Source organism: Leuciscus leuciscus (assembly GCF_965113295.1).
Source record: "Leuciscus leuciscus genome assembly, chromosome: 23".
In the NCBI taxonomy this organism is placed as follows: Eukaryota; Metazoa; Chordata; class Actinopteri; order Cypriniformes; family Leuciscidae; genus Leuciscus; species Leuciscus leuciscus.
This window is the reverse complement of record NC_138747.1, coordinates 22513688-22531242: the sequence shown is the minus strand read 5'-3', so window position 1 is coordinate 22531242 and position 17555 is coordinate 22513688. Positions and strand designations below refer to the sequence as shown.

Below are 17555 nucleotides of genomic sequence, written 5' to 3'. Positions count from 1 at the left end.
AACTCTTGCTGGAGACTCAATAATCATCTGAAATCAGTTGAACTTTATCAGTTTATATACTATTGCAGTGGAAAAAACTAAATTAAACATTTAATAAATTAGTAATCCAACATTTCCCCCTTTGAGAGTTCTAATAACTCTCACAAAATACAAATTTAGACACTTAAAAGTTCATTCTTGTAACTTGTGATCGTTACAGGCACATAGCACATGTTTTGTGTTGATTTTCTGTAATTGCATGTTGACACAGAACAAACATGCAATTAGGGTCAGTGAGGTTCTTACGGGTAATATTCTTTTATGGTTGGACCAGTCATTTTCTCGTGCGAGGCGTGAGTCATTTGTTGAATGAAACACTTGATACTGTGGATGCATACGTAGAACGCCAGTAGGAGAAACAACAGCAGAATTGCTATTTCTTTAATCCACAGCCAGGGTTTACCAATCAAGTTTCCGAACCATGAAGAATTGTCTTCAGTCATCTGGTGTGGTTTTGTTGAAAGATCAAGAATGTCTTGTTGGATTTTGTTCAAGTTTTTCTGTTGGATCCATTAACCCGGTGCAGCACTCAGGGCCAATAATGGTGCAGGCTCCCCCTTGCGTTGCAAGAATGTAATCCAAGGCCACTCGGTTCTGTAAGATCATTATCTTGTGTGAAGCTAGAGTGTCTGTGATGTTACCCAGGGCCAAAGCCGGATCGTTGGCCAATTTCTGTACAGAATCCGACAGGCTTCTGACTTGATCGAGAGCCTGCATGACACCATACGATGGGATTAAGGCTCCAAGAGTTCTTGACCACCATGTTTGAACACAAGTGAGTCCTGGAATGCAGCCATCTTTGTTGGTAGAAGGAGCTGAATTATGTAACTGTGGAGAGCTTGGGGTGGAGTGTGTATTTTCTCTGATAACTGGCAGAACATACACCAGGGTGCACCTGCCGTTGAATTGGCTGGGTAGGATGCTGTAGACAGAAGTTCCACATAACCAAAAAATGCCAGTTGGTGGAGGAATCATACACAACTGATTTATTTCAAAAAGTTTCGGTAGGGATGGGTTCCTTGAGAGACACTCGTTTAAGTCATTTTCCTGTTTCTTTTCTGTAGTAGTAACGTACACATGGGATTCATCTGTTCCTCTTTCAATCACAAAACTGCAACGTTCACGAGGAATTTCACCCAGTGGAGTCGATGCTGGAGCATAATTTTCCATGCACCAGTGGAACATCATTGGCAGGAGTAGATCTGTCATGATGGGAGTAGCTGAAGTTAGGTTGCAGGATGGTAGTCCAGGAATGCAACACTGAGAAGCTGGAGGAATGGTTACGTTGTGACATGTATCCTTGTTGTATAATCCACTGGTATGATGATCGAATAAGGTACACGTGTCACATTTGGAGATAGGGTGTGCAACCCATGGGATTCCGGCTCCTACTGAAGGTGCATGTGGCATGCAAATGTTCTTTCCAGCAAACAAGGCATTTCTTGACATATTCATCAGCTCTAAGAATATGTTGTTTCTGGGGTCTACACTTTGTGCTATGTCCATGATGGGTAGTATTAAGGCAATCTTGATCATGTTGCTGGATGACTGAAGTTCCCGTAGGTGAGTCTCTGCGTTGTGTATTTTTTTCTTTTCTTTTTTTTCTTCTGTGTTGGTTGTAGTCTCTGCAGTGGGTCTAGTTGTTTCCTGAAGGTTGGGTCTTCATATGCAGGTGTGTAGGTCAGTGAATATGGTTCTCGGGATAACCGTCAAGTGGTATCTGCACAGAGAGACAAAAGAGAACAGAGAGCAGTATTTCTTCAAACACTATTTGTAGCAGTTTTTGTTTAAACACTAGGGTTGTATCGTTTTCCGAGTCTGCTTTTGTTGTTCCTTCTTTCCCTATATTTTGTAATTCCTGCGACACCTAAAGAACAGTGAGGTAAGGATGGACTAAATGGGGAAAGGCCTATGAGGTAGTGTCTTCACCCTGGGTTGGCCCCCGAAGCCTGTTGCGTTCAGTTCTTCCCAGAGCACCTCACTGGTCCGTGTGTCCTATCCTATCCCTGTGGGGGGAGGAACAACTTTACAGTGTGAAACATGAGTCCAGGTTTTCCTTCCCTGACACAATACTGCAGCTGCTGTAATCAACATAACTTGATGTGGTCCTTGCCACTTAGGGTCTAATGGTTTGTTTTTGAATGACTTTATCATGACCCATTGACCTGGGATGATTGTGTGTCCACCTTCTGGTGGAGTCTGCCAACAAGACTCAACTCTCTCTTTGGCACTCTGTACTGCCTTTGTGAGGTTTTCACAGTAAGCGATCAGGGCATCTGAGGCAATGTGTACATCAGCATTTCTAAGATCAATCACACCTGGCATTTGCATTGGGCGTCCAGTAATAATCTCATGAGGACTCAGTCCTACTGTTCTGTTAGGTGACGCTCTCATACTACACAGTACTGCTGGCAGCACTTCAACCCATGGTACTCCTTCCTGATGCATTTTGCTTAACCTGATTTTGATTGTTCTGTTTGATCGTTCAACCTGTCCTGATGCTTGTGGCCTATAGGGACAGTGCAGATTCCACTTAACCTTCAACATTCTAGACACCTTGAAAACCTTTCCTGTGAAGTGTGTACCTTGATCTGAGTCAATGCAATCTGGTAATCCCCATCTGGGAATGAAATCAGTGACAAGACATTTAGCGGTATGTGCAGCTGTAGCACGCCCTGTTGGATAAGCTTCTATCCATATTGAGAACTTGTCTATTACTACCAAAACGTCAGTTTTTCCCTTACAACGAGGCAATGATATGTAATCAACTTGTAGGTGACGAAATGGTCCTGGTGGAGCTGGGGTATGTGTTGCTACTGTAGTTGCTGCTGGCACATAATTATTTTTCTGGCATGTAACACATCTCTTGACTGTTTCGGTGGCTACCTGTCTGAATTTTGGATTCCACCATTGATTTGAGAACCTATGATTCATCGTTGCTGGACCACTATGACCCAAATTGTGTATTTGTTGAGCCAAATATGGCAGCAGTGATTCGGGAGCGACATACTTTTCCCCTTTGGTCCAGCAGCCAGATGAATCAATGGTGGCTCCTTTGTCTAACCATGTCCATGCTTCATATAGAGGAACATCTTTGTACAGATCAATGATAGATTCAGGAGGCAGAATTGTCTTCTGTGCTGTACTACCTGAACACACTTGTACAGTTACATAGGAACAAGCCTGTTTAGCTGCTACATCTGCAAGAGCATTACCTTTAGCTTCTGTAGTGTTAGTTGTGAGATGTGCTTTCACTTTGATCACTGCTAATTTCTTTGGAAGTTCCATGGCAAACATAAGATCTTTCACTAATTCAGCATACTTAATGGGGGATCCAGCAGAAGTTAGAAACTGTCTGCTTTGCCAAATGACACCAAAATCATGAATAACCCCAAAAGCATACCTGGAATCTGTGTAGATATTTGCAACTGATCCTGAAGCTAGCGTGCATGCTCTAGTTAAAGCTTACCAGTTCTGCAGCCTGAGCTGAAAAATGATCTGGAAGATGACCTGAAGCTACCACCTCAGTGGTGGACGTTACTACATAACCTGCTCGTCTGTTCCCTTCAATTACTTGAGCTGAACCATCAACAAACAACTCAAATTCTGAATTTTCTATGGGTGATTCTTTTACTTCACTCGTAGATATGTATGTTAGCGTAACACAATCATGAGTCATTTCACCTTCATCCTCCAACACAACTTCAGTCATTGCAGACATCATACATGAGGAGGGGTTCGTGACTGGTGCACGCTGTAAAACAATGTTCGGGGCTGTGAGAGTTGCTAACCAATTTCCCCAACGAGAGGAGGTGCCAGAAGTGACTTTTGCTTGATTCATTAGTGCGAATACTGCATGAGGACATCTTACGTTTACAGTCTGACCTAACACCATTACTGATGAAGCCTTAAGAGCTAGATGAACTGCCTGCACTGCTCTAAGACATGGGCCCATACCTTGAGCGACTATGTCAATTTTACCAGAATAGTAATGAATTGGGCGTGAACTGCCCCCATGATCTTGCATTAGACATGCAGTCTTGAAGCCTAAGTGTTCATGGACATAAAGCACAAAGGGTCTATCGGATTGGGCAATTCCTAATGCTGGTGCTTAACATAGTGCTCTCTTCAAATCATTGAAAGCTGTTAGATGAAGTTCTTCCATACAAACAATATCAGAATCTTTAACATGGCCTTTCAACAAGTCATAGAGCGGCTGAGCAATTGAGGCATAGTCTTCAATCCAAGGTCTACAGTAACCTGCTGTTCCTAAAAATGATCGGAGTTTTTTAATGGTAGTAGGCAGAGGTATGGCTTTTACTGAAGCGGCTCGATCCTATGTAATGGATATATTCCCTGTACCAATTGTCTGACCCAGAAACATGACTTGCTTTTTAGCAATTTGAGCTTTGTGAAAGCTGCATTTATGTCCTTTTTTCTGCAAATAGTCCAACAATGCTGCCAATTCAGTTTGATGTACCTCGTGATCTGTTGAGGCAATCAAAATATCATCGACATATTGAATCATAGTGGACTGTTTGACTGGACATTCTGGGTCACACAAATCACGTCTTACAGCCTGATGGTATATGGTTGGGGAATTCTGAAATCCCTGTGGCAACCGTGTCCACTGGTATTGTTCATAGTCAACTGTGAAAGCTAACCATGTCTGGCTGTCAGAGTGTAAGGGTACAGAAAAGAATCCATTAGACATATCAATTACTGAAAAAACCTTACAATCTAATGGTAAACCATTACAAATTGTAGATGGATCTTCTACTAGCGGGGTGATTTTATCAATGAATGAATGAATGAATGAGGCATTTATATAGCGCTTTCATATGTACTACTGTACACCCAAAGCGCTTTACAATCATATCAGGGGATCTCTCCTCAACCACCACCAGTGTGCAGCATCCACTTGGATGATGCGACGGCAGCCACAGTACAACGGCGCCAGTGCGCTCACCACACACCAGCTATAGGTGGAGAGAGGAGAGAGAGTGATAGAGCCAATTCAATGTAAGGGGATTATTAGGAGGCCGTGATTGGTAAGGGCCAATGGGTGGAATGTGGCCAGGACACCGGGTTACACCCCTACTCTTTACGAGAAATGCCATGGGATTTTTAATGACCACAGAGAGTCAGGACCTCGGTTTTACGTCTCATCCGAAGGATGTGTTTATTGGCTACTCTGTAGTCTATGGTGAGTCTCCATGTCCCATTGGATTTCTTGATGGGCCATATGGGTGAATTACATGGGCTGTTGGTTTTAATTAGCACTCCTTGCGTCAGCAACTTTTCTACAATAGGTTTGATTCCCTGTATGGCTTCCTTACTGATCGGATACTGTTTGGTAACCGGGGGTGGAGCTCCTGTCAATTTGACTGGATCTACACCTGTCAATAAACCACAATCATCCTTGTCATTAGCCCAAATTGGATGATTCAGTAAGAAAGCATACTCTGGAGGAATTGCATTATTGGTAGAAACGTGTGCTGAGGAAATTTTAATGCTAGCAGATTCTGAGGACATGTCTAAAGTTAGATGTACTTGTATCAGGAGATCCATGCCTAAAATTGCACCTGTATTCAATGGAGCACATAGCAATTTTGTAGTCAGAGTTTTCGGGCCAAATTGTACCTCTATTGGTGGGGTTTCATACAAAACAGAATCTTCACCTATTACGCCAGTTAAAGAAAGTTTGGTTTTCTTGTACGGGATGTCTAAACCTTTAGCCAATTTTGTAGGAATTATTGTAATCTCTGCACCTGTATCAAGCAAAAAATCAATCTCTTTCTCTTGTATGCTACCTTTCACAAAAATTATTTTGTCATTATGATGGATTACAGGGGAAAGGTAGCTACTCACAGCCCCAACAATTAGTTTTTTTCCTGTTCTTTTTGTGCTCTTAGAAGGGCCTGAGCGAGCTGTCCTAAAGTTTCAGTGGACATTGGCGGAACTACATCAGGGTTGTAGGCAGGCTGAGAAGGAGCAGAATTATGCATTCTATTTCTTTTATCATCTTGCAACTTCTTCCTACACTCTTTCTCCCAATGTCCTAATTTTCCACAGTAGTTGCATGTACTTTCTTTTTTAGTCCATCTATTGTCTTGTTTCGTTGGGTTAAACTTAGCTGTTGCTACTCTCAGTTGAGTTTTAACATTAGCATCTCTTTCCCATGTAGCTAACCTGTCTAGGTTACTTCTGAGAGTTCCATTACACCACGTAATTTCTAGGAATGGCCAGGCTGATCTGTACTCAGCTATAAGACCATCTGCCCAAATACGGATTAGAGCTCCTTTATCATCTAGCACCTTTTCAGGGTCATCAACGATTCCACTATAAGTTACAGCTGCCTGACAGAACCTCTCAGTATATTCACTCACAGTTTCTTCTTTCTTTTGTACACAGCTAGTAATTCTAGACCAATCTATTTTGGGTCCTAAGATATTCTTTAGGATTTTCAAAACACCTTCTCTCAAATCGCCTTTACTGGCATGTTGTAGTTCAGATGTAACAGCAGACTCAAAACTGTTGAATTCAGATTCAGTTAGATCAGAATTTTACTGATCAATGCTCTTCTAAATTCAGAAAAATGTGTGCATGCTGAGGGTAAGCTCTGGGATAGTCTCTCTATTTCTTTAGGTCCTAGCGCTTTGGCAACAGTTTGTATTTGGACAACAGAAGAGTTGGGAGGAACACTTTCAGTTCCCTCAATTCCCTGAGACCTTCTCCTAGCGCCACATACCTTTACTGAGTCTACAGGCTCATCAGTTACTGATTGGATCGCTACATCTGTTTCAAAGAAAGCTACATGGAAACAAATAATGGCTTTCACCACAATCTTCCATTGACCATGCTTTGTCTGGATGAATCTCATATTTCTTTGTTAAATCCAATCTGACTGACTCCGTCACGACAGAGTCGATGTGCTCTCCTAACAATGTTTTAAATTCGCTATCTGACCACAATGGAGTCGCAAGACCACCTTTTTTATTTGTGGGGATTAGTCTAGCATTTTTTCTAAACATTTTTTTTTTTTGTGAGTTTTCTTTGTTACCACACAATCAAAAAAAACAAACACCAAAACTTCTCTACTGTCTACAACAGAGGGTACACTTGTTAACACAGCTTAACTATTGTTAACTCTCCAAATGACCAACACTTCACACTTAACCTCCCTGCCAACAAAAACAGAGGATAAACCAAAATATTAGCACGTAATGCTAAATCTTCTCTGCCTAAAGCAAAGGATACACAAATTACTAGCAATTTACGCTAATCTTCCCTGCCTGAAAACAGAGGATACAATATATTAGCACTTGATGCTAATCTTCCCTAACTTTATAGAGGATACAAAACTTCCCTGGCAAAGCAGAGGATAAACAATATTAACATGTAATGCTAATCTTCCCTGCCTGGACAACAGAGGATAAATTTCATCTCTAGAAGACAACTTTAGAGGATAACTTAGTTAACAAAACCCTGCAGCTGTCTGTTAACTCTTCTCTGACGGTGCAGAGGATAACAAACTTGTACTGGTCTTTAAAGGTTCTTTTGAATAGAGTAGCACTCACCAACCCTTGGTTGTAAAGGAAGATTCAGTCTGGAAATCTTTGTTCAGCTGGAAGTTTCGCTCTGGATTCCAAAAGATGCAGTCTGGAAAGCAGATCTTTGTTAAGCTTGCTGTTTCAATCTGGATTCAGGTGAAGAAGCTGGAACTCTATCCGGGTCACGGCACCAAATTGTTGGAAACTTTTATTCCTTCATCGAAGCAAAAACCAGGAGACGTTGGGATCACGTTCAAACAGAAGTTATTCTTTATTGAGCGTGGCTGCAGTTCGTCCAACAAAATCTAAATCTAATACAGTATGCATTGTAGTTATATACATTCCAAGGGGGAGGGATTACATAGAGGCGGAGACTCTGAACAAAGCATGCAAATGAAGTAGGAACACACCCTACTCTGAGAGCGCTACCAGTCCAATTGAATCAGCATAACTTATTCAAATGCTGATACTGGCCAGGAACTCCGGTTCCAAGAGCCATCCCAGAGCCATTAAAGACAAAAGGTGAAAGTCTCCCCTACTGCTAATCCAATCCACCTAACGAGTCGACGTCTAGGCCAGGGGCTCCGAAAGGTGAGAATCTTAGTGATCTGACTCATTTAAAACACAATAGAGAAAACAGGACTGGCAGGAAAGGAGACTCTTGCTGGAGACTCAATAATCATCTGAAATCAGTCTACTAAACTTTATCAGTTTATATACTATTGCAGTGGAAAAAACTAAATTAAACATTTAATAAATTTGTAATCCAACACCGTAAAAATCAATCCTTCAACATGTGCAAAAAATGGACCCCAAGTTTTATTAAACTTTGCAAGAGAACCATGTATCGAGCACCTAACTTTCTCCAACTTCACAAACTGAAGGATGTCCCTGATCCAAGACGAGTGAGAAGGTGGCGCAGGAGACTTCCACCTCAATAAAATCAAACGTCTAGCCAATAAGGAGACAAAGGCTACAAAGTCAGCTTTATATTTAGGAAGCTGCAAAGTAGGAGGTAAAACCCCAAACAAAGCGGTACATGCTGTTGGATCAAATTGAACCCCTGTACAAACAGAAATAGAATTAAATATGTGTCCAAAAATTAAATAGTGAAGGGCAAGACCAAAACATATGGGTAGCTGGAGCCTGATGACATCTAATCCACATGGGATCGACATCATTATAGATTTTGGAAAGCCTAACTCGAGTGAGATGGGTACGATGTAGAATCTTGCACTGGATCAGACCATGTCTAGCACAAATAGATGAGGAGTGAAACCGACGCAAAATGGCATCCCACAGCTCTTCCGAGATCCCCTCCCCTAGATCCTCCTCCCATTGGGTTTTAATTTTATGCTGCGGGGTAAGCTGCAAAGAATAGATAAGATTGTATAAACGTGAAATAGCACCCTTAATGGTGCAATGGGGTTAAAAAGGAGTCCATTAGAGAGGCCTCTGGGAGATTTGGGAAATTGGGGCTAAGATTGCGGATGAAACTACGAACTTGAAGATATCTAAAAAAAATGCTGTCTAGGCAAATGGAATTTCTCGGAGAGTTGCTGGAAGGATGCAAATGTACCAGCAATATACAAGTCCCTAAATGCCTTGTCAGACCACAAAGAAAAAGCCCCATCAATTAAGGAAGGATGAAAAACAGAGTTAGCTGATAAAGGTGCTAGGAAAGAGAAGGTCTGTAGACCAAAATAGCGTTGAAATTGCTTCCAATTTTAAAAAATTGATTTAACTAAGATATTATTGCAAAAAAGGGAGGGAGAAAAGTTAAGAGGAGCGTGGATGAGAGCAGTCAACGAAGCAGGTTTAACAGAAAACATCTCCATACTCAACCATGTAGGAGGAACTGGTGCCCCCTCCAGAGAAATCCAAAGCTGAATTACTCTAAGGATGGAAGCCCAGTAATAAAACCTCAAGTTGGGAAGGGCCAAGCCCCCAAGGGTCTTAGGTCTCTGCAACAGCTCCTTTCGCAAACGAGGGACCTTCCTGTTCCATTTAAACTCGGTGATTGATTTGTCTAATTTGTGAAAAAAAAGACTGAGGGAGAAAGATAGGTATGCACTGGAAGAGATAGGAAAATTTGGGGAGGATATTCATCTTAACCAAATTGACCCTGGCCACAAGGGAAAGAGGCAACAGTGACCACCGTTGAAAGTCCATCCGTATCTGATCTAACAAAGGGGCAAAATTATAATCAAGCAAATCTTCAAATCTGGATACCAAGGTATTTAAAGCCAAATGGTACAATTTTGAATGGGAAACCCTGAGCAGCATTTTGGGCACCTTGATTTAAAGGAAACAGCTCACTCTTGTCACAATTTAGTTTATAGCCTGAAATCTGACCAAATGAACTAAGGATGTCAAGAGCAGCTGGAACTGAGACTGAGAGATTGGACACATATAGTAATAAGTCATCGGCATAGAGGGAGACCTTCTGTTCAAGACCATATCTTGTTATTCCAGTGATGCGTGGCTCTGAACGAAGCGTAATAGCCAGAGGTTCAATAGCAACAGCAAATAAAAGAGGACTCAGAGGACAGCTCTGACGAGTGGAGCGGTGCAAAGGGAAATAATCTGAATGGGTGTCATTAGTTCTGACTGAAGCCACAGGGGATGAATAGAGCAACTTAATCCAAGAAATGAACTCCTGGCCAAAACCAAATTTCTCCAAAGCGTAAAAAAGGTAGTTCCACTCCACTCTGTCAAAAGCCTTCTCCGCGTCTAATGAGATTACGGCTTCCGGCCCCATTGACGTAGAAGGATTATAAACAACATTGAGAAGTCGTCTGAGATTAAAGAACCCATGTCTGTTGGCACTTGGTGTTTTAAGCCCCCAACGGTGCCTTCCAGGCAGCGAGGGGATGGGTAGGTTTAAGGTTGAGGGTAGGGTTAGCTGCCTCTAAGGAGCCATTGGGGGCTTCAAACACCATCGAGCATGTCTGTTCTGGACAAAACCTGTCTGATCAGGAGAGATTATCAAAGGCAAAACTGATTCCAGTCGCAGAGCTAATAATTTGGACAGAAGTTTTACATTTACAGATAAAAGACTAATTGGACGGTAACTTGAGCAGGACAGAGGATCCTTATTCTTTTTTAAGAATAATGATATGGAGGCCTGATTTAGAGTGTGAGGTAATTTAGAAAGAGTAAGAGATTCATTGAACATTTCTATCAAAACTGGTGCTAATTTGTCAAAAAAGGTCTTGTAAAACTCGGTCGGAAAACCGTCCGGGCCTGGACATTTTCCAGACTGCATAGAAAATGTTGCCCGTTTAAGTTATCTATGGTGATTGGGCCCTCTAACTGCTCAGCAATATCAGCATCTACCCTAACCAACTCCAGTGAGTCAAAAAAACTATCCTGGGCTGACAGATCAGACCCAACCTCAGAAGTGTATAAAGAGGAGTAAAACCGTTTAAACTGATCATTAATTTTTTTTAGGATCGGTTGTGACGCCAGAAGGAGTATGAATTTGTGGAATCTGCTGAGAGGAGGAAGCCTGTCGAAGCTGATGGGCCAAAAGTTTGGTCGCCTTATCCCCAGATTCATAATAACAATATTTAGCCTTAAATAAGAGCTCCTCAACCTCTTTAGTAGAAAGAACATCAAACTCAGCCTGAAGAGAGAGACGATCCTTATATATGTTAGGGGATGGGGAGGAAGCATAGATATTATCAAGCTGGGAGATTCGTAACCTCAAATCCTTTAATTTTTGTTTTCCTTTGTTTGTTCTCATAGCTGCTGTATGAAATAATTTCACCTCTAATGTATGCTTTCAAAGTCTCCCAAAGAAGGGAGGCTGAGATCCCTGGAGTTCTGTTGGTAGTAAGAAAAAAGTCCATTTGATTAGAAACAAACTTAACAAAATCCTCATTAGATAGCAAGCACGTATTGAGACGCCAAGGGGGGCACGTACGTTCGCGCTCCTGTATGAATAACTCCAGTGTGGTCGGAGCATGATCTGATATTAGAATAGTATCATAAGAGCAAGACTGAACAGAATGGAGAAAACGGTTGTCCAGGAAAAATAATCAATACAAGAAAAGGAGTGATGTACATGAGAGAAAAAAGAATACATTTTACCAGACGGATTAAGAAAGCGCCATGGATCAGAGACCGAGAACTCATCCATAAAGGATAAAATGGTCTTAGAAGACTTTGAGGGCACTCCTGGTCTAGTAGAAGAACGATCTAATACAGGATTAAGCCAACAGTTGAAGTCACCCCCCATAATAAGTAGATGTGTGGACATGTCAGGTAATTTGGCGAACAATTGATGGAAAAAATTGTTGTCATCCCAGTTTGGACCATACACATTAGCCAGAATCACTGAATTACTATATAGCTGTCCCGTTACAAACACAAACCTTCCATTGGGGTCAGCAATTACATTAGAGCACACAAAAGGAACCGATTTGTGAATCAAAATTGCAACACCCCTAGATTTACCATTAAAACTAGAATGAAATACTTGACTGACCCACCTCCCCTTTAATCTGATATGGCTGGAAGATTTTAAGTGAGTCTCTTGAAGGAAAACAATACGGCCACCTAATTGTTGAAGATGATGAAGAACTTTGCTACGTTTAATAGGCTGATTTAGACCATTACAGTTCCAGCTAACAAATTTGAGTCCTGTCCCTGATTGTCGTGGCATCCTAGACTGCTGCATGCTAGTCAAGTATTAGTGTACACTGCAGCATGGAATGTATAACAGTCACAGAAATAAATTAAAACATGGGCGACCTGACTAAACAAAACACAGAACACACAGCGAGAGAAAAAGGGAGAACTCCTCACATACCCACCCACCACCCCACGAGCTGAAGCGTCTTCCCAAACAAGACGCGAGCAAATCCCACAAACTACCAAAAACCTCCTAACACGCTCCGTTAACAGCACAAACCAGTAGTGCTCATGCGAGTTTGTAATAAAGCATAGAATAAATATGTAAACAAACACAGTAGCAAAATATGAAAAGTGACTCAAGTCCAAGTGACACAAACTTAAAGCAAGGCAGCTTACCAACAAAAAACGGGTTAAATTAACCCCCAGTTTACCAAACAAACTGCCAGCCGTTTTCAAACTGTAGCTCCAGAAGAGACACCAGACTTTAAGTTCACCTTGACAAAGTCCATTGCAGTGGCTGGGTCCTCAAAGGTGTGTGTAGCTCCACCGGGAAGAGTGATCTTCAAAGTCGCGGGAAACCTCAATCCAAACTTCACTCCAGGACACGAATGTAACAGACGTTTAACGTTCATGAATGCAGCACGTTTCTTCGCAACTGACGAAGTATAGTCAGGAAAGAGAAACAGTCTTTTGCCTTGGTGGAGAAGAGGAGCCTCGCTGGCCCGGTGTAAAATGTCATTCCTCACGTGAAAAAAGTGCACACGAATCACAAAGGGTCGGGGTGGTTCACCATCACTGGGCTTGGATCGGAGAGTGCGATGCGCACGATCGAGCAGGGGCAACTCCTCCAGGCCGAGGGAGTCCATCAGCAGCTGGGCAATAAATTCGGTTGGGCGCACACCTTCGGCCCCCTCCGGCACACCTACCAGCCGTATGTTGTTCCTCCTCGCTCTACCCTCCAGGTCCTCACATTTATCGGTCAGCAGTTTATCCTCGGCTTTCAGCGTGGAAACTGTTGAATCCAGCGAAGTTAGCAGGTCACTGTGGTTAGTGCACGCGCGCTGCAACTCCGTGATAGCTTGATCATGGGAGCTACGTTTTTGTTGCATCGGTTCAATTGCGTCCCTAAGCTCCTCTCTTACCAAAGAAATGTCCGCTCGAAGCTCGCAAGACAGCGAGTCTATTTTGCCGCAAATGTCCCCTTTCAACTGGTCTAACATAGCCCGGAGGTGATCCAAATTGGGCACACACTCGGGGGGGGTCCGTGACCACCTTCGGCGGAGATGCGGGCTCAGTCGAGGGAGAAGCCTTAGCACGTGCGAGCCGAGTTTCCACGTGCAGCTGCCATTGTCGGTTGAAATTCCCCCAAAACACACCAAAACTGACCAAGTACTTGTCACAATTGTGCACCGGCCAAATTAGTGAAAAGAAACTGTGTTAAAAAGTTTAAATAAACACAAACTCGCGGAGCAAAAGGGAGACACGTCCTACATGCTCGGTGTCTAACAGCGCCCCCCATTAGCCAGCACTTTTACATTTGCTTTGATGTCAGGCGCTCTGGCTCCCGGCAAACATGTGACTAAGGTGGCTGGTGTCTCTATTTTCACGTTCTATGTAATAGAATCGCCAATAACTAGGGCACATTCAACAGGAGTCACAGTGGGTGTTTCATTGAGTGGGGAGAATCTATTTGTTATGGTAATCGGAAAGGAAGAGCAGTGTTTTGTCCCGCGACTACAGCGTCTCACCGTCACCCAATTGCCTTGCTGCACAGGCTCTACTACAGCTGAAACCGAACAATTTACAGAGTTCACTAAGCTAGTCGCATCCAAAGCAGTATCTAAAGCCCTTGCACTCTTACAAAAAAACCTTGATTAAAGTTTGGATGCGTGTCTCTAGTTCTGAAATCTTCTCCGCCAGCCTGACTATCTCCCTGCATTTATCACATGTAAATCCTGTGCTGACAGAGAAGGCTATGCTATACATGTTTCATGAAGTGCAAGTGACAATAAGAGGAGAAGATGACATGACTCACCGTGTTTGTTGACTGATCAACAAACAAACTGATCAAGTTGTTTGATGAAAAATAAATAAATAAATAAAGAGTGCATGGATGGCAGAAGAGTGCATGGATGGCAGAATATATATATATATATATACTTTCCATTTTCACACAGTAATTTTTCTACTAAAGCGAGTGAATTACTTGTACTGTAGGGAACTGAAACAAAGCAACAGAAAAATTATGTAACCACTTTTGCTCTGTTGTAATGAATGTTTTGTTTCACAGAATGTCACTGACTGTTAAATGTTCCAACAGATCACATCAGCTAACTCCCAGAGTCTGAGAGGGCATGCCTTGATCCACTCCTCCCTGAACGACAGAAATTCATGGTCGTCTAAGCATCTTCTGAGCGAACAGATAATTTCATGCTGACCCTAAGATATCATGTTGCCTTTCTCAGTACACTATATGCATGCTGTAAATGAATAGTAAAGAAATATTGTTCATTGTATTCAAGCAAAATGTCTATAAAATGCAGAGTAAATACAAAGAAATGCAAAAGATGTCATGTATTGTTTAGAAAAATAAAGTTTCTCTCAAACCAAGGTGCAGTATATATGAAGTATCATGTTGCTATACAAGTGAGTTTACAATACTTTTAACCAGTAGTTGGGTGTTTACAAGCTGCAGGAAGATGTTAACCATCTTCTAAACAAGCCAAGAGTGCAAAAGTTCATGACTACATATTCCCATATTTGCATTTATCCAAAATGACTGTTATGCTGATGACACTTTTAAGGCAGTGCTTACAAGGTATACTTTTTGCCAGCCCAGTTATGTTTGTCTAGAAAATCAAACCAAAGGCCATTGGAGTTGCAATGGAACTGGAATAAAATACGTCTTATCACTAACCTTGAGGATCACAGCTACATTAAATTAAGAGTTGTGAGACCTGTTAACCCTCTGAGGTCTGAGCTGTTTTCTGGGCCCTGGAGGTGGTCTGACATGCTCTGACATTTGTGTTTTTTTCTGTTACTAGTGACATTTTCATGGCTAAAGTCTAATTACACTGTATTTAGCACAAACTCTGCTACAATAATATATCAGCAGCATGTATGTAAAAGTTTGTAGTTTTGAGATAATGACATTTATGCGTGGTTTGTGAAAATACAAAAAAAAATTCTCACTGAAATAAGGCCATGAAACCCATACTGATTATTTCTTCACAAGACTTTTGAAAATTGTATGACATAGCCTAGAATATTTGCTCCAAAACTATGTGAAAATCACCCTGACTGCTCATTCAGATAAGACAATATATTGATTTAAAATTTCTAAGACGTGTTTTGTGTGACAAAGCCATATGCGAAGGGGCGTGATCATCTCATGAATATGTAAGCTTTTACACCTGAGAAAGACAAAGAAACTCCCCTAACTGCCCTATTAGGAGCGATCAGGCCCTGTCATTCAGAGCAACCTTGCACAAAGAATGAGGAGATTTAAAAAAGAATGGCTTTTAGATTGTTTGGATTTATTTACAACACAACACAATCCAAAAATACAAATGACAAAAGAGCACATTGAAAACAATGATCCAAAGACAGAGACCTTTGTGCCATTCCTAAAAACATACCTTTCATTTCCAAGGTGTTTGATTTTCACTTTACCATGTTCATGTACAGAGACTCATGTGAATGTTGAAGTCAGCAGGACTCAGTTGCATCTGGTCCCTGAAAGAAAGAAAAAAAGAAAAAAACTGTGAACATACTGATATCAAGAGAAACTATAGGGCTGCACGATTTTGGGAATAGATTTTAGATTTTTCTGGTTAAAATTTCTTTTTAAAATTCACAGAATACACACACACACACACGTTTCCAACAATATATAATGAACATGAATATAGGCCTTGTAGGCATAGGCTACGCAGTGCTGCATAAAATAATAATAACAATAAATTAAATCTTCGAAAAGATTTCAAGAACAACTACGCTAGAGAAAAATATATTGATTATCATATGTTACTTCAAATGTTTCCATTCGTTATGATGATATGAAATGAGATAATAGTAAAAACATAAAGCCTAATGTTTGGTGCATTTTTCCTTTCAAACGCAATCGCGCTCCAAAATATGATACATTCAAACCCACAGCGCGCTCCAAAATATGATACTCAAACCCACAGCGCGCTCCAAAATATGATAGCCTACATTCAAACGCGATCGCGCTCCAAAATATTAAACATTATGGTTATACATATCTATGTTTGAGCAGATATCCACAAACAGTATTTAACAGTAAACACGGGTCTAAATAGTATAATATTCACCATATATCTAGCAACAGTTCAACTGCAATGTGAAGTTTATGCAACAATACCATAAACTAATAAGTAAGAATTTCTTACCTTACATCTTTCTTGTCTTCAAATCGCGTTCTTCTTCTTCTGATGTAAATCCAATGTAAGCTCAGACGTGTCTTCCAAACTCGACGAAAAGCAGAGACTTGTGAAGTGTTTTGGTGTTTTGTGTTTGAGGTAACGAGGGCGTTCGCGTTCCATGTGGAGATTTGCATGTGAATCTCTTTTGCGCGAGTGGGCGTGTCGAATTAAAAAATAATTAGCAAGCGTTTGAGATACTGTACATCCTGTTGGTTTTATACAAATTACTTAAACAGAGAATATTTGTTTTCAGTTTGAATCCGATCATTTAAAAGTACACACTTAAATGTGTATAAAGGTGTATGGCTCATAAATGTGTGAGAAGGATTCGCTGAGTTATGTTTCAGTTTATAGACGTGCTCAAGAAAAAAAAGTTCACCGCGACGGAGAGGCAGAACGCACACCCTGTTTATTTTCTTTATTTTACAAAAGCACAATGTTTTGATTTGATTGTAAGTGGACACATACAAAAGTAGAAATATCACAGATTCTTTTTTTATATTTCTTTTTTCTGTATAACCATAAATGACGGAGTAATTTAAGTTTATGTTGCTGCTATGTGAAAAAAATCCAGCAAAACGCGTCGGCGCGTTTCTCGACCTCAGAGGGTTAATTAGACATTACTGAATAGTTTTGTTTTTTCTAACTCACTTCATTGTACCGCCCAAGTTAGGTATGTTACCATGGTTCCCTGAGTTGGGAAAAAGACACCGCATCAGTAACTGACACTATGGGAACACAGCATTGGCTGATGACGCCACACAAATATCCTCCAAAGACACACCTTTAAGGTAGGGACACACCAAACCAACTTCATAGAATTAGTACTGACAAAAACCGACTGTGTTGTCACCTCGCGTCGCCTGTGTCGGGAGAA

At 41.3% G+C, this 17555-nt stretch overlaps 1 protein-coding gene across 2 annotated transcripts in view; it reads left to right on the top strand.

Annotated features, from left to right (window-relative positions):
* The window catches only part of cdk5rap1 (CDK5 regulatory subunit associated protein 1), a 143996-nt gene extending 129153 nt beyond the window's left edge, over window positions 1-14843 (top strand). For both annotated transcript variants that reach the window (XM_082156762.1, XM_082156761.1), the window contains exon 13: window positions 14554-14843. In XM_082156762.1, the coding sequence (XP_082012888.1) occupies window positions 14554-14670 (117 nt within the window). In that variant the 3' untranslated portion in view covers window positions 14671-14843. The remainder of the gene's footprint in view (window positions 1-14553) is intronic.
* The last annotated feature ends 2712 nt before the right edge of the window (window positions 14844-17555 follow it).